General features: G+C 39.9%; 1 protein-coding gene across 4 annotated transcripts in view; it reads right to left on the bottom strand.

Annotated features, from left to right (window-relative positions):
• The window catches only part of slf1 (SMC5-SMC6 complex localization factor 1), a 92,681-nt gene that overhangs the window by 15,435 nt on the left and 55,214 nt on the right, over positions 1–22,032 (bottom strand). For all 4 annotated transcript variants that reach the window (XM_062050989.1, XM_062050992.1, XM_062050990.1 and 1 more), the window contains exons 16-17: positions 15,799–15,891; positions 9,746–9,928 (exon numbers count right to left, since the gene is read on the bottom strand). In XM_062050989.1, the coding sequence (XP_061906973.1) occupies positions 9,746–9,928; positions 15,799–15,891 (276 nt within the window). The remainder of the gene's footprint in view (positions 1–9,745; positions 9,929–15,798; positions 15,892–22,032) is intronic.

Genomic DNA, 22,032 nt, shown 5'->3' with positions numbered 1-22,032 from the left:
GGAAATTGGATAAAATTGCTATGGTATGAAAAGGGGTAGTATTAAATAAGCTAAGCTTCTTCCTACTCCTTTTCGGACGTGCTGTAATGAAACAACTGGAAATATGTGATGGATTACATTGTATCGTATGCATGTTCCAAATAAACTGAACTCTGCAAGGCGAAATTATGATCAATTTGACAGCAAGAAGGGACAACTAGAGCAGACAAGCCATTGGAATGTGTTTGCTCACCCTAAACAAAACACTTCGGCTCCATCTGTATGGTCACGGTCATGCAGTAAACACCCCGGTGAGACCATTGCAGTGAAAGACGCCCTGAATCCTTTTTTTCTTCTTCAAATACACCTGGGATGTTGACTCTGTTCCGTGATGCCGAACGGAGCAACTTCCAGGTCTTATGGACAAACACGAACACATGGACTACTACTACACAGTAGGGTTGTACGGTATACTGGTACTAGTATAGTATCGCGGTACTAATGAATCAAAAGCAGTACTACTACTCTGTTTGAAAAGTACCGGTTCCCCATTTTACATGACAGCGCGTCGTCTCGTCATGACATTGCTGGTTTTAGGAGCAGACGAGCATGTTCGGCAGCGCACAATCACGGAGTACTTACAAGCAGACACAGTGTGTAGACAGAAAAGAGGGAATGGACGCATTTTGGCTTAAAAACTAAATATAAATTTGAAGTTATAACACTGAAACACCCTCAGGAAGAGGTGCTTTAAGACATGGCTAGCTAGCTAGCAGCTAACATCCATCCACAGTTGGCAGTGTTTTAGCTACTTCTAAATCACTAATCCTGGCCTCCATGGCGACAAATAAAGTATGTTTCTTACAAGTATTATTATCACTGGAGGACGAGGATTAGCTAAACATGCTTCACTACATACTGTAGGATACAATAGCTCACCGGCGTCACTGCTAACAAAAGATAGCGGTCCTGAATGTAAACAAATGCCATGGGTGGATCTACACCTGACATCCACTGTAATGATACCAAGTACAAAAGCGTATGTAGTCGATACTACTATGATTACATCAATATTTTTTATTGTCACAAATTTTTTTTTTTACTTTTTAAAAATTCATATTATGTTTATAAACTCAGGAACTACGTCCCTGGACACATGGAGACTTTGAATATGAACAATGTATGACCCTGTAACTATTTGGTATCGGATCGATACCTAAATTTGTGGTATCGAACTAATGTAAAGTATCAAACAACAGAAGAATAAGTGATTATTACATTTTAACAGAAGTGTAGATAGAACATGTTAAAACAGAAAATAACCAGATATTAATAAGTATAAATATGAGTAGATTAATAATAAATAAATAAATGATAAATGGGTTATACTTGTATAGCGCTTTTCTACCTTCAAGGTACTCAAAGCGCTTTGACAGTATTTCCACATTCACCCATTCACACACACATTCACACACTGATGGCGGGAGCTGCCATGCAAGGCGCTAACCAGCAGCCATCAGGAGCAAGGGTGAAGTGTCTTGCCCAAGGACACAACAGACGTGACTAGGATGGTAGAAGGTGGGGATTGAACCCCAGTAACCAGCAACCCTCCGATTGCTGGCCCGGCCACTCTACCAACTTCGCCACGCCAATAATCAATTTTTACAGTTTGTCCCTCATAAGTTTGACAAAATAATAGAATGATAAACAACACAATATGTTACTGTGTACAGCTCCACTAATGGACATTGGAGTGTTACTTTCAAAGGCAAAATTAAAGTATTGCTAGAAACATAATTTTATATGGGACTTTATTGTATTATACTGTATGTATAGTACATGTTCCAAAACGAAAAAAGCATAAAACACCACCAGAATTAGAGATATTACAAGTCAAAGTGATGAAGCTTAGTGTTACGCTCATGACTTGATGTAACTAAACATTACCCTATAAGATTAAGGCAATTGCATTTTATTGATATTTGAAATGTATTCAATGTTTATAAATGAATATTTAAAATATACTAAATGTAAAAAAGGGAATAAATATTCAAAATAAGATCATTAAATGAAATCTAGTTTGGTTACGCCATCATGAGCGCAACACAAGGTTGTAAAAGTTTCAACTACAATTCTAAATAAGATGTCAAAAGCAAACTGAAATCAAATACACACAGCTTAAAGATTGATCAATACCTATTTAAATTTAGTAATACATAAATATGATGATTTATCAAAATATAAAATAAATATACCTGAACAGAACGCTCATAATGGTTACACCAAAAAAGTAACGCTATGAATCGCGTTTTTCCAAGTTTTTGGGGCATTTTTATGCTATTTCCAAGCATCTCCTTTATATTATCATTGATTTTAAAAGGTCAAACTAATGCATATTATATATGCATGCCCTAGTAAACAAAAAAAAAGTCATATTTATTTTGATTGTTACATTTTGAAGTACATTTGTGCAGGTGGGTGCGAATGTACCCATTACCAGAGCTGTACGTACGTCAGCAGACTAATTAGGAGCCTTTGTTTGTTTACTTACTACTAAAAGACAAGTTGTCTAGTATGTTCACTATTTTATTTAAGGACAAAATTGTTATTCTATTGCAATAAGAAACATATGTTTAATGTACCGTAAGATTTTGTGTTAAAATAAAGCCAATAATTAAATTTGTTGTGGTGCCCTTTATTTAGAATAGTATCGAAAAGTATCGAAATACATTTTGGTACTGGTACCAAAATATTGGTATCGGGACAACACTAGATATGCACACATTAACCCCACCCCCATGAGGAAAACAGCCTTCTGTAACAAATTGTGTTCAACATTAAGTGTGTTTATTGTGGGGAAACACCACCTGCCATGACAGTGCAATGGGATGACAGCTTAATTAATGCTTCTTTCTTTATTCGCCCACCTCCCCCCTATGTACTGTATGTGTGTACAAATCTGAACCGCACACAAATCTAGGCATTCTATTGGTGGCAAATAGTCCTCCTGGATAATAGATATGTGCGGCTACTTCTGTGCCATACGCACACGCGGGTCATGTGGAGTGGCCTTGGGCAATGGGAAGCTGCGGGGAGGGGTGTGAGTGTGAGAGTTGGCCTTGCCCTCAGCCGTGGCATCCTTTTTTTGCCAGCTCCATAAGCCTGGAGGGACCCACTTGGAGGCGGGAGGACTGGGATCATGCCCCCCACCACACGCAAACACCCATGCATGCACGCACACACATTAAACACACAGGCCAAGGCCTCTGAGCAGACAGGCTTACAAAGGGGTGAGATCACTCCTAAATAAAGCCTTTGTTGGTGTGCCAGTGTCAGTGTTGCCCTCTCTGGCCTAACACAAACCTTGCCAGCTTGGCTTAGCCTGTCTGCTGCAAACAACAGGGACGACAGTGTGAGTGATGCTCGAGCGGAAAAAAAACATAGTTCCAGGAGGCACTAGGATACAGAAGAAAGAAAAAATGGGCCACTAGCCTGTTTCCTATCAAGGGACAGTGTGTGTTTCCATGGCAAATAGTTAAAAAGAGATTTTTTTATTTGTTTTTTACAACAAAACAATGGTTACAGTAACCAGGTCGGATGTGCCCCCTCAAGCCAAAACTTTGAGAGAAAAAACAAGAAGTAGTAAAACAAAAAAAGCCCATGGTTTAGCAAAAGAGCCCACAAGAAAAGCTGAAGTCTGCACTCAAGAGGGCCGCCTCCTCAAAAGCCGCTAGACAAGAAGGCCATCAAGTGCGAGCAAACAGCAGACAGTTAAGAGACAAGTTGAATGCCTAGAGCTTGCACTCCCCTATCTCGCTTATTTTATTTTTTACATTATATTTACATTTCTTTTTTAGTCCTAACACCTGGTCCCTGTGAGGAGACCTGACCTCCACAGCAGGCTAGATGTCTGCTTTGTGTACCCGCAAACACACGCTCTCTTCATCCTGGGCTCAAATTGTTTCACATAGCTATAGTTACGTCTTCTTCCTCTGACCTCTTTTAATTCAACCTCCCGTTTCTGAGGAAGAAAGAAGAGAGAGAGAGAGCGCCGTTTCCTCTCCGGGACCAAACAATCCCAGTCTAATTTATTTTTTGAGGACAGAATATGTACATGTGTTAATGGGAATCAAGTTGAATCAAATTAACTCTAATTAGCCAATGCGAGAAGAGGCAAAAGTGATCAAGGCAGCAGATTCGAACCCCCCTTAACCCCCACCCTTTCCAACCAAACATGCACGCTCTTAATTTCTAGGATTTTGCACAAAAAGTAACGTAATGTAATAGCTGGGTTGCAATCACGTGACCAAGAGGCACTTCCGGGTTTCAGGCGATGGTCGAGAGTCCCATTAGGCCAGACCTGGGCATTCTGCGGCCCGCGGGCCGCATCCGGCCCTTTGTACGTCCCTGTCCGGCCCGCGTGAGGCCAATCATAAATTACAAAATAAATTTAAAAAAGTATCTATCTCGAGTGTGCAATACAACGGTGCTGCTTTTGTTTTGAAAAGCGTTATTTGTATGACTTCCGTGTGGACCTATGCTCGTGCGCGCAGCGGCAATCACAAATTAAAAAATACATTTAAAAAAACATCTATGTCGTGCGTGCAATACAACTGTGCTGCTTTTATTTTGAAAAGTGTCATTTATGGGCGTGTATGTCCTGTGAGGGAAGGCGCACAGCGACAAGTGATGCCCGGTTATCCCCGAGACGCTAAAAACAGAAAAGGTGATGACGAATGGCGTGTTTTCAACAAGACATGGACTGCCAAGTAAAGGTAAAGCCGTGTGCTTAATTTGTAGTACACATGTTGCTGTGTTTGAAGAATATAGTGTAACGACCTGCTGAAGTTGATGTTGTCTTGAGTTGCGTAAATGAGGAGTGAGGATATGTGCGTGTGGAAGGAACGAGATAAGTTGAGCTGTGTTAGTATAGCTTGCTCAATAAAAGTTTAAAAAGAGCTTCAGACTTGGTGTGCACTTCTTCTGGACGCTACAATTGGTGTCAGAAGTAAAACTTTGCGCATACTGCGCTGCTTAATTGTGTGCGCAGCCTGCTACGTCATCGAGAGGTACGTGCCACGTGAGGAGCTCGCAGCAGAGAGAGAGAGAGAGAGAGAGAGAGTGAGAGACAGAGAGAGGGGCAGTGTCTACAGGTGCCATGGGGGAATTCCGCCCTCAATGAAGACTCCCAGGTTTGATGGCAAGGCGAACTGGGAGGCATTTCATCCCACTTCTGACATCAATTGTAGCGTCCAGAAGAAGTGCACACCAAGTCTGAAGCTCTTTTTAAACTTTTATTGAGCAACCTATACTAACACAGCTCAACTTATCTCGTTCTTTCCACACGCACAGCTATCCTCAATCCTCATTTCCGCAACAGCAACGCTTCCTCCTTCTTCGCCAATCACCTTGCAGGCGTGCTACGTTCACAACAAAGAGGATGCAGGATAAAGTGACAGAAATTAAAATTTTTGCATGGTATTACACATTAGGAAGCGTTGTGTAAGAAAGTGTTAAAAATAAAAAAACATCAAAAGCCATCTGCTTTTGAATAAAGATAAGTTAGGTTAAATGAAAATATTATTATTTTTTATCTTACGGTATATCAAAAATAATTTAAGCAAAATTTAATTGAAATATTGTCGGTGTGGCCCTCCAGCAGTGCTCGGGTTGCTCATGCGGCCCCCGGTAAAAATTAATTGCCCAACCCTGCATTAGGCCATTGTTTATTTACCTGAATCAGTGCAGATTTTGGCATATTTTGAGATTTAGAGGCAAAATATGTAAGCGATCATGAAAAAATATCTAAAATGGGATGGAGTAGATTTTTACACTCTTAAAAAAAATTTAAGATGACCACAACTTCACTTCATTTGACACTCACAGTATTTATAGAAGGAAAGATTGGAGGTACATCATGTCTTTACATCTGAGGGGTCCACAAATTAAGCATTAATACGTGAAACACAAAGTGGGACTTATTTGTGCATCGCTAAGTAACTTATTTGATTGACATAACGAGTGCTGCTGTGATCATGACGCTAATGAGAAAAAGGATAAGTTTTTGCATCAACAATTCATGTCTGCAGTTGTTTTATGGTGTGAAGTTCATATGTTCTCTCTTTATTTAGCTATAGATGTCCCTGTTGTTCAGCAATGTTTGCTAGCCATATCAAGGTTCAGTATATGCTGTTGAGTCTACCAGAGATTTATTTATTTACTTCATTATTATTATTATTAAGAATAATTTCTTGTTGCGAACAAATATTACCAAAGACGCCGTAAAGTGGTCAACCGTGTCGAATAAAGCACTTTGCTTTCCTGAACAACAACAACAAACTAAATTTTTGGGTTCTGTTATGAGAATGGACAATGAAAACACGGTGGATTGGACCAACAATCACAAAATGTATTACTAGGACTTAACATGACATTAGTTTAGTTGCACAACCAGGTCTTCATAGTTATATTTAGGTATAGCAACCACAAAATAACTAGTTTAGAGCAGATATTGTACAGTAAGTGATTGTTTTATTGAATAAGTCGTTTGTATACCTTGTTTAGCTCTTAGCAACACTAGATGCTTAGTGTTTCACTAAAGCTGGATCGGTTGAGCACACTGCTTCTAAAGCCAGTAGCTTATTCTCCTTATATTGAGGCTCAAAAATCTAAAGCTCTGGACCATCATTTGTCCCACAGTAGTCTTATTAATCTCTAAGGAAGACTGCAATGATTAGTAGTGTCTGTTATTGTTGAAGGGAAATGCTAACGTTGTGATGCGTCAGTAAAGTTAATACTTAATGTTTATTAAGTATTAACTTCCATCCATCCATTTTCTACCGCTTGTGCCTTTTGGGGGTGCTGGAGCCTATATCAGCTGCATTCGGGCGGAAGGCGGTGTACACCCTGGACAAGTCGCCACCTCATCGCAGGGCCAACACAGATAGACAGACAACATTTACACTCACATTCACACACTAAGGACCATTTAGTGTTGCCAATCAACCTATCCCCAGGTGCATGTCTTTGGAGGTGGGAGGAAGCCGGAGTACCCGGAGGGAACCCACGCAGTCACGGGGAGAACATGCAAACTCCACACAGAAAGATCCTGAGCCCGGGATTGAACTCAGGACTACCCAGGACCTTCGTATTGTGAGGCACATGCACTAACCCCAGTTCCACCGTGCTGCCCCCAAGTAATTAATTAACTAATTAAGTATTAACTTCATTATTAATATTTATGCTTAAAATGAGCAACATACGTAAATATTATGAATGTGCCTGTTACTACATTACATATATACCGTATGTTTCGGATTATAAATCGCAGTTTTTTTCATAGTTTGGCCGGGGGTGCGACTTGTACTCAGGAGCGACTTATGTGTGAAATTATTAACACATTACCGTAAAATATAAAATAATAATATTTAGCTCATTCACGTAAGAGAGTAGACGTATAAGATTTCATCGGATTTAGCGATTAGGGGTGACAGATTGTTTGGTAAACGTATAGCATGTTCTATATGTTATAGTTATTTGAATGACTCTTACCATAATATGTTACGTTAACATACCAGGCACATTCTCAGTTGGTTATTTATGCGTCATATAACGTACACTTATTCAGCCTGTTGTTCACTATTCTTTATTTATTTTAAATTGCCTTTCAAATGTCTATTCTTGGTGTTGGGTTTTATCAAATAAATTTCCCCAAAAAATGCGACTTATATATGTTTTTTTCCTTCTTTATTATGCATTTTCGGCCGGTGCGACTTATACTCCGGAGCCACTTATACTCCGAAAAATACGGTACTTACAGTGTGTATGTAAAACGTTGATGGATGTTTTTTAAAGCGTTTTATCGGCGGAATAGAGCAACTCCTCTTACCTCCATTGTTAGCTGACTTTTACTAGTGTTTGCATAAAAAAACAAAAACAAATGTGTTCTTGTTTTACATAAGGATTGTGAATAATAGGCAAAATTCACAAAAAAGTGCAGTTCTCCCTTAAAGCATAACAAGAAGCTGAGAGACAGCTCATATCTCAAAATACTCGTAAGTTAAAATCCTCGTAAATGTTCTTGTGTACTGTATTGCAGTGTACGTCCCTGAAAACCTCAAATAAAGCCATAAATCTTGGGGTTATTTTAGATTCTGATTTACATTTCGACAGTCACATCAAATCAGTAACAAAATCGGCCTACTATCACCTCAAAAATGTAACAAGACTTAGAGGGCTCATGTCAGCTCAAGACTTAGAAAAACGTGTACATGCCTTTTTTACCAGTAGGCTAGACTATTGTAATGGTCTCCTTGTAGGTCTTCCCAAAAAAACTGTCAGGCAGCTACAGCTTGTTCAGAACGCTGCTGCTAGAGTTCTAACAAAGACCAAAAAATGTGAGCACATTACACCAATTCTTAAATCCTTACATTGGCTCCCTGTACATCAGAGAATAGATTTCAAAATCCTCCTGCTCACATACAAATCACTACATGGTCTAGGGTCGAAGTATATCACTGATATGCTCCCACTATATAAGCCCTCTAGATCACTAGATCTTCTGAGACCAATCTGTTAGCGGTTCCCAGAGTAAACTCAAATCAAAGGAGAGCATCATTCAGTCACTATGCAACAAATAGCTGGAATAAACTTCCTGAAGATGTCAGACTTTCCCCAACTCTGACTACTTTTAAAACTAGACTGAAAACTTTGATGTTGACCTTAGCTTTCAGCTAAATATTTTAATCTTTTAACTTTTAACGTCCGCACTGTTTTTATTTTTATTGTCTGCATTTTAATTTTGCTTTTATTTTCTTTCATTTCACTTTGTTGTCTGTGAAGCACTTTGAGTCTGCCTTGTGTATGAAAAGTGCTATACAAATAAAGTTGCCTTGCCTTGCCTACATTTCACTGTACAAAGTCCACACATATTTCCCTTATTATCAGGAAAACTTCCCCTACTTTCAAATGCATATAGTAACAGGTATGCCTAAAGCGTCCATACAAGTTATATGGACATGTGTCATGGCCAGTTGTTCAAATAAGACAATGGTGTCATCTATTAAAGCTTTTTGGGATTGAAACGTGTTCTTGGCAGGATTTACTAACTTTAATTGCACATTAGAGGATAGACAATTCTATTTGTTGAAAAAAAAGCTCAGACACACGCACTTCTGATCTGACTAAAAAGTACAGTATGTGAAGCATGATTTTTTGTGCATGAAATGGTATGGGAATAGAACATATCATTGATATTCATGCCATCAAGCTCAGCTGTGTTTGTCACAGACATGAGATTAAAAAACATGTTTTAGTTACAACAGCAGTGACCTGCAGCCCATTGCTGCAGTAAATCTTTAGATTGAATACTAAAAAGGCTAATTCTAAGCATTGGCTCTCTTGGCAGCAAACCTATTCAAGCGTTTTATTTCAACATTGTAATTCCATCAATGAGATGGGGGAGGACCATTGAATTAAATAAACCATTACAAGGTAAAATGACAAAGACATATGGTATACTTTAGCTGAATACCAGTCATTTCAACATGTAACATAAAATTAGAAAGGTAATTTCCATCAAAATGTTATAGGATTGGCAATGCTGTAGAATAACTTACAGGTCTCCTTTGACAAAACACAAGTTACACTAAATTTGAGTGCATAGTGTGATAAATCACAATGGCAGACATATTGATATTTTGACCAATAGATGGAAACTACCTCACCTGCATTACCAAATACAGCTAACCTAATAAAGTTGACATACCTGCAGTCTCCAGAAGCATTTTGGCGATGTCCATATGTCCGTTGACCATGGCGTCATGCAGTGGGGTGACTCCGCCCACCGCATACTTAAGGAGAGGGGCGGGGTGGTGACGTAGCAAAGCCTCCACACAAGCGGTGCTGCCGTGGTTGCATGCTTCATGCAGAGGGGTCCACCCTGTGTAGTCTACATTGTCAACAAAAACACAAACAGTTATTATTAATATATTATAAAGTAATTCAAATTAAACACAGCTTTAAAGGCGTCAAGGGAGGCACAGCAGCTTGAAATAAACACAAAAAAATGTTGAATTCAATTAAGTCAAAATGAAAACCCTAAATCCCTTACTTGAGGGATCAGGTTGTTACTGTGTATATATACAGTATATACTGTTTATCAGCGCTATTCAACTGGCAGACCAAGGAGCCAAATGGGTAACGACACCCTACCAGCCCTCGAGTTCAGTTCAAAACTTTATAGACAAATATTTTTGCAACACATTTCTGAAAACACGAGTGCTCCTGTAGTACAGCTGAACTTGGACCATTATAAACACATTGGCAGATCTTTGCATTGACATGTTATCATTACTAGCAAACATACAACACTGGCATCCAAACTTGTGCTTTACATTACTGAGGCGTTCCTCAAGGCACCCCTTTTTTATCCTCCTGTTTGGCAGTTACAATTTGTTTTAGGAATGATATTTATGTAACTGATATACTGCTGTAGCTTGTTTACTTTAGATTCAGTCAGTAGTCATTTGTTCAACGTCTTTAGTTATGCTAGTGGTGTTCCTCAAGGCTATTCAACTGGTGGCCAGCGATTTCAGTAGAACAAACTTGTGAGACACTCCAATTTTTGCAGATGGTCCATAAACAGCAGAATGTTCCTGTAACGCTGACAAAATAAATAGACTAAGATCAAATGTCTACTGTAGAGGACCCTGGTTCTCCGTAATTTACAAAGTAAGATACTGTAAATAGTGAAGGGAGAAGTCCGGCCCCTTTCTGTAAATGTGGCCCCTGAAACAATTTAGTTGAATACCCCTGCTGTGTATGATACATAATGAAAGTGGAGATGTTTTGATCTGGGGTTTACGTTACCAATTCTGATACTGATCATCCATGAGTGAGATCGACCGATACCAATACCGATCGCATGTATTAACTGTAATTGAAAAAAAAATTTTTTATGGTAGTAACAGGTTAACAATATCAACACAACATTTAAAGGCCTACTGAAATGAAATGTTTTTATTTAAACGGGGATAGCAGATCCATTCTATGTGTCATACTTTATCATTTCACGATATTGCCATATTTTTGCTGAAAGGATTTAGTAGAGAACATCGACGATAAAGTTGCAACTTTTGGTCGCTGATAAAAAAAGCCTTGCCTGTACCGGAAGTAGCGTGACGTCACCAGAGGAAGGACTTCTCAAAATTTCCCATTGTTTTCAATGCAGCTAGAGCGATTCGGACCGAGAAAGCGACGATTACCCCATTAATTTGAGCGAGGATGAAAGATTTGTGGATGAGAAACGTTAGAGTGAAGGACGAGAATGCAGTGCAAGACATATCTTTTTTCGCTCTGACCGTAATTTAGGTACAAGCTGGCTCATTGGATTCCACACTCTCTCCTTTTTCTATTGTGGATCACGTATTTGTATTTTAAACCACCTAGGATACTATATCCTCTTGAAAATGAGAGCCGAGAACACGAAATGGACATTCACAGTGACTTTTATCTCCACGACAATACATTGGCGAAGCTCTTTAGCTACTGAGCTAACGTGATAGCATCGGGCTCAAATGCAGATAGAAACAAAAGAAAAAAATCCCTGACTGGAAGGATAGACAGAAGATCAACAATACTATTAAACCATGTACATGTAACTACACGGTTAATAATTCCCAGCCTGGCAAAGATTAACAATGCTGTTGCTAACAACGCCATTGAAGCTAACTTAGCAACGGGACCTCACAGAGCTATGATAAAAACATTAGCGCTCCACCTAAGCCAGCCCTCCTCTGCTCATCAACACCCGTGCTCACCTGCGTTCCAGCGATCGACGGAAGGACGAAGGACTTCACCCGATCATCCGTGCGGTTGGCGGCTAGCGTCGGCTAGCGTCGGCTAGCGTCGGCTAGCGTCGGCTAGCGCGTCTGCTATTCAAGTAAGTCTTCCTGGTTGTGTTGCTACAGCCAGCCGCTAATACACCGATCCCACCTACAACTTTCTTCTTTGCAGTCTTCATTGTTCATTAAACAAATTTCAAAAGATTCACCAACACAGATGTCCAGAATACTGTGGAATTTTGAAATGAAAACAGAGCTTTTTTGTATTGTATTCAATGGGGTACCAATACTTCCGTATCAACCGTTGACGTCACGCGCATACGTCATCATATCTAGACGTTTTCAACCGGAAGTGTGGCGGGAAATTTAAAATTGCACTTTATAAGTTAACCCGGCCGTATTGGCATGTGTTGCGATGTTAAGATTTCATCATTGATATATAAACTATCAGACTGCGTGGTCGGTAGTAGTGGGTTTCAGTAGGCCTTTAAACTAGTTCCTTATTTTCTTTTATTACAAACAATTGTTGGATCAAAACAAAATCAATGGTACACAATTATTAAACACAATCAAAAACTACTACCTACTACTCATCTAACTCCTTTAGTTTTTGCCTTCAAAGTCCTCCTGTTTTCAAGAAATTATTCCCTGAATTTGTAAGCATTAACAAAAGCAACCAAAAAATATTTTGAGAAAATGAAAATAATTGATCTAATTACTCTCGTATGGATCATATGGTATGGGCACCACTAATTGATCTGCCCTCCTCTAACATGGTCTGTGCTGACTGCGACAATGCCAACACACCAACAGTTGTTCTAATATCCTCTCTGGAGACTCGTATGCATCTACTTTTTAATTTCCTGTTTAAACCTGCTTAATTTTTATTTAACATAGCTCAATATAGACTTCTTAAACTTTACAAAGCACTTATTTATTGGTGTTGTTTCAAGCTAGCTCAGCTATTAGCATGCCTGCTCCTGGCTTGCTCTTTGCGTGTAACATGTTTCGCCTTGTCCTCCAGTGATACATTATGATACTTCAGATACTATGAAATGCAGTTTATTTTCCACTTTGAGTTGATTATTATTAACTTAGGGGAGCGGCTTCACACTGTGTATGGAGTGCACAGATAGCTGCTAGTTTGTCAGCCAGGGGACTGGAATAAGTACAACGTCAGCCGGAGGGGAACAGCGCTAGTGATTGGCTTTGAAAAGCATTGGCAATAACATACTTTTTGATGAAAATTGTTGATAGACCTGGGATGATAGTCAATTAATCGAACGATAAATGAATCGATAAATTGCTATGTCCATGCTTGTTTGTTTTTTGTCTCTCGCTTCAAACCGAGAGAAAGAGGTCTTACACTGTGCAACAACCTCAGCACCTGAGCGCACTTGTTTAACAGTAAAATTAACTGAACGCAGTCAGCCCTCTTTACAGTCATCCACAATCTTTGTCTGGGTGGGGTGGAGCGCAGGAAACCTAGCTTACACACACAGGATTCACGGACATAGCCTCCCTACTCGCCAGTTAGAAGTTCCACAAAGTAACACAAATTAAGAGGAAAATATATGATTACAAAGCCAAATGTCCCTTTTTGGTAATATTTCAGCTTCAACCCAGATGGGCAATATGAGCCCATCAACACGGACGAACGAGCGAGAATGCCATTATTACGCGATGGCAACAACAAAAACACAACCTGACGTAGTTTTTCAAACTGGGAAAAAAAATGCACTTTAAGATGTTCAATATTTATTTGAGTTATATTTTTGCTCAGAGATGAAAGTCCCTTTAATTTTTTTGTTGCGAAGTTGGTAGAGTGGCCGTGCCAGCAATCGGAGGGTTGCTTGTTACTGGGGTTCAATCCCCACCTTCTACCATCCTAGTCACGTCCGTTTTGTCCTTGGGCAAGACACTTCACCCTTGCTCCTGATGGCTGCTGGTTAGCGCCTTGCATGGCAGCTCCCGCCATCAGTGTGTGAATGGGTGAATGTGGAAATACTGTCAAAGCGCTTTGAGTACCTTGAAGGTAGAAAAGCGCTATACAAGTATAACCCATTTATCATTTATTTATCATTTGTTTGTTTATTTATTTAGGATAACTAAAAGTTATTTACCTTCCAATTACAGTGCAATGGTAAACAATTCAACAGTAATGAGAAATAAAAGTTTATATAATTTTAAGTGGTTATTTACAATATCATTATATATCACGATTACATTAGTGCTTAATTTGGCCACAAAATAATACTGACAATAATATCGTTCATTGGCAAAAATTAGCCAGAATTTGACCAGAAATTATGAAGCAAGATTAGTTTCATGAAGTCACTTGCGCTTTGGGAACTCAGCCAACAGGAAAAAGGAAGTGTCACTGAGCAATGGGAGGGACACGCTAACAGCCAATCACGTAACAGTATCAACTACCGAGTGTTACACCTTTCCTGTTGTTCGGCTCCCTGTCGCAGACTGTAGTCAAGGAGCCTAGGGGAGACGTTCTCTCCAGGGTCTATGTTTTTGTCGAGGGTAACACCCTTCACTTTACCCGTCAATGGGTCTGCTAAGCTTAGCTTTCAGGTTGGAATGACGAGGCTACCCACTCACCCAACACACTGCCACTCTTAAAGGAGTACACACGCACACATGCTACCCTCATAACATTAATGTGGTTGTGCAGTCTTTCTGTCTTGTTGTGGATTCTCTGCATTGAGTGAGAGGAGAAACTGTGATATATTGATGTATCAACTCAATAACAGAAACTTGTATTTAGTTTTTTTGGTTTTAACGAAAGACATGCACTTGGGGATAGGTTGATTGGCAACACTAAATTGGCCCTAGTGTGTGAATGTGAGTGTGAATGTTGTCTGTCTATCTGTGTTGGCCCTGTGATGAGGTGGTGACTTGTCCAGGGTGTACCCCGCCTTCCGCCCGATTGCAGCTGAGATAGGCTCCAGCGCCCCCCATCACCCCGAAGGGAATAAGAGGTAGAAAATGGATGGATAGATGGATGGTGTGGCAACATCTTGACACTTACAATGTGTAGGTTTAACTAGTAGCTTCGCAAACTACTCTCTGTAGTGTTCAATATTTTATTACCTTAGCCACGCTCATTATACCTGGCTACCAGATAGTCTCTCCAGTTATTAATAGCACCCTTGGTAAGTTGGAAATTGTTTATTGTATTTATTGGCAGGCTTAAATCAATCATAAAAAAGTATCAGTAATTATCGATATCGATCAATATAAAAAACGTAAATATGATATAGTTATCGGCCATATCGCCCAGCCCTAGTTTAAGATTCGACAACTTATTTTGGTAAGAGTAGATGTTCAGCTAATTTAGCACCTGAAGCTAAGAACCTGGCGAGAGGCGATCTATTTTTGAAGGACGACAGGTTTTACAGGCAAGCTGGCAGCTTTAAGAAGAAATATCTCCACCAATGCAAATCAACTTTTAAACAAAGCAAATATTCTGTGATAGTGTCAAGTAAGCCCTAACAAAAAGCTAATCTCATTAGTGGAGCATTACAAGAACACCAAGTGTTCTGCTCCAGCAAATATAGGCCTCCTTTTGGCAGACAACACGGTTATAAATTGAACCTCACATCTTACATAAAACCAAGTTAGAGCCAAGTTATTTTTTTTTCTATTACAGTGTGATTACAGAATGGCAGAAACCTTTGAAAACAGCACAACATTTCCATACATGGAGAACAAGTCATTATACTTGACCTAAACGGACGAAAGAAAAGTCATTACTAAATAGCGTAAGGCAGCGGAAATCCATAAACTCAGGCGCTTCGAACTCGGCTAGCTCTCTAAGACACACGCTTTTATACATTTCTGCAAAAGGTTAACCTCAATGATGATGTGCGGGTACGCTTGATTCCTCCTTTTTACCGCCACCCCCTGCGGTGTTAATACATCCTGGTGAGGGGATGACAGCGGGACACAAGAAACAAAGTCTTACCCGTAACGTTGACGTCGATGCCAGGAAGCGCCAGGATCTGCAGCACCGTCTCCACTTGGTTCTTCTTGCAAGCAATGTGGAGGAGGGTCTCTCCTTCGACCAGAACACACACACAAACACACACACACACACACACACACACACACACACACACACACACACACACACACACACACACACACACACACACACACACACACAAATTGGACCAACACACCCAAAAGAAAGAAGAGGCAAAAAAGAGATAATAAAACATATGTCCATTGTTATTCCATATGGTGAATTAAGAATCAGAAATAATCGCAACCCACAAAAAAATGCATGACCTACAAAAAAGTGCTACGCACCAATGAATATGTGAATTATGAAGAGTGATTAGAAAAAAAAGGGGCGGAGAACTTTCAAGGGAACAAAAAAGGGAGGATACATTGACAGTTCTTTTCTTTTATCGGGATTCGACAAATATCGGAGATGAATAAAGTAGAGCAAATGGGGTCCTGTTTCCTTGTCTGCATGTTGCTATTTGAATGCCAGTTCTGGTAGACAGCCCTTGCACAATGACTCCAAAAGGATTCCTCACAGATCCGGGGTTCAAAACGCCCCACTAAGTACCGTCGGTCCGCCACTGTTGCCATGTGACGCTTAATCAGCAATCTTAACAGTGAGTAGATGACATCCTCAAAGACTTGCTTTGACTTTTTTTAAACATTATTTTTTTTTACTTAAATCAGGCTTATATTAGTGGGCCGGAGAGCCTCTCTTTTTGTATGTATGGCTGAACTTCCGACGGAAGTTAAAGGCCAAGCATGAGTGAATCCGTGTTTGGCAGTTTAATATAGGACTGCAGAGGCTCAAGTCAATGCTTTGCTAGCCCTCCCCTTGCACAAGAGGCTCCACTCCAGTGTGCATGGGCAAAAAAGACAAGGAGGTGCTGCTGGGGAGCAGGGAAACAGGTGGAAAGTGGACACTTTTGTGTTATTTGCTTGGCAACGATGGATCCATTTTCTTGAACATACTAAAGAACAAAGAATGCAGAAATAATTAATTAACTTTGATATTCGTTCATATTTTTATAGAACACAAAAAATCCACATCTATTAAAAAAAAACTAAACTTTTTAACCTTCAACTTTACCCAGGAAAGTATTTAGCAAGGGAGTCCTGCCACACACATTAAGGCCCCTTCTACACTAAGGTTATCCAGGGTAAATCTCACCTAACCTTATCCTTGTCCACACACACACACACAATGGTCGTTTAAGACCCCCACACCCGGTTCCGTCCTAGTACGCATGCGCGGAAAATGCGCACGTCATAGTCACCTCCAGTGTTGCTTTGTGTGCAAGTTCTTAAATTAAATTTAACTTATCTGAACAATATCCAGTTGTGGTATTCCAATTAACTGAAATCCAGTGTCCTGTGGGTCCTATTGTAGTGAATCACTCCTGAGACATCATAAACTAATCAAATCTTTAATAAACATGTGAAAGTAAACAATGTGATAAAGAACATTTTACATCAATCAATCTAGGGATTTAGATATCTGGTGAGGACACTCCTCACTTTTTTGCCTTCACCTTCATTGTCCATTAGTTTTTGGTGACTTTATATACTCTGGACCTAGACGTTGAGTCTGCGACATACATGGCGGACAATAACTGATACAGTCTGCGTTGCCAGTCCAAAAGCATTCGCTGTTTTCCGTATTCTTCCCTCGACGGCCAGGTAATACAAAGCACACGCTACCTTTTTTTATCACATCCACGGGAGCCCGCATTTTCGTTGTCCCTCCTTCGACAAATGGACTAAGATTTTTGGTAAGTAGAATCACAGCTGACCTGGACATTCGAAAGTTCGCTTGCCGTCTGAGAAGTGTTGTATCCGAAATAGCTGCAATTGCTTTCTCTTAAGGTATTCATGTGTGATTTCCACAAGCGTCTGTACATGTAGAGGAAGGGGAAACACGGCATTTCTGGACGACTCGCCTACATATTTCTAGTGTTTACCTCCGAGTGGAAACAGGTTGTTATGAAGCTGGCTGTGGCGCGTTCTTTCCGACGTCACTTCCTGTGTGGGGGGCGGTCTTTCTGGCGTCACTTCCTCTCTGAACTCAGTTTGTAAACGATTGATGAGTCCATACAAAGCTAAGAGCCGGAGATTCAATAAAATTTACGGCGCACTTACCTGTGTAAAAAATTATTCAAGGAGGGTTACCTTAAACAATGGTTTAGTGTGGCTGACACGATGCTTAGGCTAAATAATTATTTGTTTAAGGGGTTATCCGGCTTAGTGTAGACATAGCCTAATACACCAGTGTGGGTGTCACTGGAAGCAAGGTGGGTGAAGTGTCTTGCCCAAGTAACATAAGCAGTGACAGATGTAACCTGCCTTGGCCTTCGTTACACTCACCCTCCTTAAACCCAACTCTTATTCGGGTCACGGCACCATGTAACCCGCCTGGTTCTGCCCCTGCTTTCTGTTACGGCCGGGACTCGAACCTGGATCATCAGGCAAGAGAGACTAGCGTGTTAACTACCGAACTCACAGCTTAAGCTATCAACCCGGTAACTAGCACTGCTCTTGAGTTTGTCAGGAAGTGAGGTTTACCCATGTACATATGGCCCCACCACACTGGCCGGCCTACGTTACACGGGGATGGTGTAGGTCTGACGCTGCCCAAAACGGTCACTCAGCTTTAAGTTATAGATTTGTATAAATGGGGCTAAACTTGACTGCGTGAAACTTTCAGAAACACAAAAAAACATGTTTTAATAACTACTTTAAATTGAATGAAAATGCAATTTTGGAAGTACTGGTATTTAATTGATCAGACAGTTATACAAAGACATATAGTATATTTTACTCTAACGTAGGGTTCCAACAATTTGTTGACAACAAATTCCCCAAGGCACCTGTGACCATGCCCACACCGCCACCACCAACCTGTGGTCAAGACACATACTGTATTCATGCAAAACAACAGGTGATACCAGATTATTTTTTTCTCAAGCAAGTCAGAGCTTTTCTTTATGTCACTGACAGTGACACACCCTGGTGAACTGATTAGACACAGCCCAGACACAGAGACAAGCTCGGTAAAAAAGTATCTCAAAGGTTGGGGGAGTTATAAAATAACAGAAGAGTAAGGATGCGGATATTAAAATAAAGACGAATCATTAGAAATATGACATCCCTTTTTTAAAAATTGCAATAAATATATTAATCATATTAACAACTAAGATAAACTCAACACTTCGGCAATGGTAAATTGCCTTTTTATACATACTCAAATCAATATGATTTTTTTATACAGTAAAATCTGACACAACACCTTCCATTTGAGGGAAAAAATTGCTCCTGTTTTATTTAATTTATTTGCTATTTTTCTTGAAAGAAACTGTGCATTCTCAAGCACTTTATAGCATGTGTGACGATGTGGCAGCATGTTAGCGCTGTTTGCTGGATACCACATATGGCAGCAGGAGACAGCGTGCAGGTAAAATATATTTAATATAGGAAAAAAATACAAAGACGCGTGCACTCCAGGCTGCAGGGAAAGCTGTGCCAGTGTTTTTCAACTTCTTTTGAGCCAAGGCACATTTTTTCCAGGGGCACACTGCGAGCAGAAAATTTTTAAAATTTAACTCAGTAGCCTATATTGACAACATTAAGTCATTCTCATCAAGTACCCAACACAATTGTTCAATATTAATTTAAACCCTAACCATAAACCTCCATGCATCACTAATTGTCTTGTCTCAAAATAGGCCTCCAGAGCAATTAGCTACCTGCTACTGATATGGAAGAGTATCACACGGTTACTCTGCCGATCTCTACACAGCACAGACACTCAACAACAGCACATTACTGGCGGGTTATTATTATTGGTTTGCGAACATATGTTTTTAAGACCAAGTAGGTGAAATTTCATAATTTCCCACAGCACACCAGACAATATCTCACGGCACACTAGCATGCAAACTGAGAACAGGTGTGCTAGCAGACTAAGCCAAGGTGCAGCTAAGACATACTTGCCAACCTTGAGACCTCCAAATTTGGGAGATGGGGGGCGTGGTCTGGGTGGGGCGGGGGCGTGGTTGGGAGCGGAGGCGTGGTTTGGGGCGTGGTTAAGAGGGGAGGAGTATATTTACAGCTAGAATTCACCAAAAGTCAAGAAATACTTGACTTTCAGTGGATTCTAGCTATATATATATATATATATATATATATATATATATATATATATATATATATATATATATATATATATATATATATATACATACATACATATATATATATATATAGCTATATATATATATATATATATATATATATATATATATATATATATATATATATATATATATATATATATATATATATATATATACATACATATATATATATATAGCTATATATATATATACATACATATATATATATATATATATATATATATTTATTTTATTATATATATAAATAAAAGAAATACTTGAATTTCAGTGTTCATTTATTTACACATATACACACACACATAACACTCATCTACTCATTGTTGTACTTGAAAGTGCAATGCTTTGCAGCCAGAAGCACAGCTAGCTGTTTACTAAAAAAAAAAAAAACTCTCACCTTTCACTATTTGAGTAGCCTTTGTTCTGCCATTTGCGTACTGGCGAACGATCTCTGAATCCGGGAACATATCCTTCACGGATTTGTTGAAGACATCCGCAAATGAGAATGGGATGTTGCTTCCAGCTATCAGCATAGCCATCTTTGTCTCGGCATATGTTACACCCTCTGGTTTCCATTTAGTGAGGTGGCCCATAATACTGGGCTGTGACCGGTGCTGCGTTGCGGCCACCGTGTTCAATGGAGAAGTCTGTTCTAAAAAATTTACAGGCAGCATACCCCTTCCCCTTCGAGCTGTCCTGGATAAACTGAAATTCTGGTTTCTATTCGTTTTGGAACTTACAAGCGTATTTCTTCATCTTACTCGTCGTCGGCGTCGCCATGGCTGTATCTTCCTCGTTTTTCTGCTTCGTCTCCTTGTTGTGTACGCAGTTGTGCACTGCACTCTCTAAAAGCCGTACATGTTATAACGTGATTGGGCAGGCACGCTGTTTATGTCATGGGAAAGCGGACGTGAAAACAGGCTGTCGTCACTCAGGTCCGCATGGAGCTGGAGGGGGCGTGGCCTCCAGCTGGAAATCGGGAGATTTTCGGGAGAATATTTGTCCCGGGAGGTTTTCGGGAGAGGCGCTGAAATTCGGGAGTCTCCCGGAAACACGGGAGGGTTGGCAAGTATGAGCTAAGACCAGAAACAGGATGTGGACACTACAAAATAAGAGCGCGAGACAGGAACTCAAACACCAAACATAGGAAAACACAGACACAAGACTACACTGTCAAGCAGGGCGTGACCGTTTATCCAAACTGAATGCACTTTCCAATCCTTACAAATACCACTCTTAAACAGTTTCAAAAGTTTTAAGCATTGTGGGACATTACTTATGTGTCACATTTGTTCTTAAAAATGATAAGATGCTGGAGAAAAACTGTTCAAACTCTGCCTCATATTGCATTACCCAACGAGCTTAAGAACTTTTTTATCCATTATGATTTTTTTTTGTTCATTTAAAAAAACCTGTAGGTAGTAATTTTTTTATTTTTTATTTAAGGGTTGAAGCACAGTATTTTGTACTGTATGCCAGGAAATGCAAATGTTTGTGATATATAATTAACAAGAGATATTTCTCAAATATGACCCACCTAAACAAAGGGAGGTGGAGCTTGGCCCGGACCTGCAGTCTCTAATGAGTAAGCAGTGCTGCGGACTACATCAGAGTTCCATGCAAAATTGTGTGCCATTACTGAGCTCTAAAATGGTGTGATTAAACACCCATTCCACTACACTGCATGTGTACACATTCTCGCAAATGCCAGGGCCAATCCACGCTCTGTTAAATCACTTTAATGGCTCCAATTTGGACACAACGCTTCTATTATTGGGGTAATTGCATACTCAGCATTTACAAGCACGGAAAGGATAAATCCGCCTGTCCTTTCCATAAATTCTCAGTTTCACACTTTAATAGAAATGTTAAAAGTATGTGTTGCTCTTTATATCCCTCAGTCAGCATGCTGCACTCCTGTTAAGTATTGCTTCGCCCGCCAATCTTTGGACTGAAAAGCTGCTGGGAGCCTCAACAAAAAAACACCTTTTTGAGTGGAA

Source organism: Entelurus aequoreus, linkage group LG06 (genome assembly GCF_033978785.1).
Source record: "Entelurus aequoreus isolate RoL-2023_Sb linkage group LG06, RoL_Eaeq_v1.1, whole genome shotgun sequence".
Classification (NCBI taxonomy): domain Eukaryota; kingdom Metazoa; phylum Chordata; class Actinopteri; order Syngnathiformes; family Syngnathidae; genus Entelurus; species Entelurus aequoreus.
This window is presented reverse-complemented; position numbering and strand designations above follow the sequence as displayed.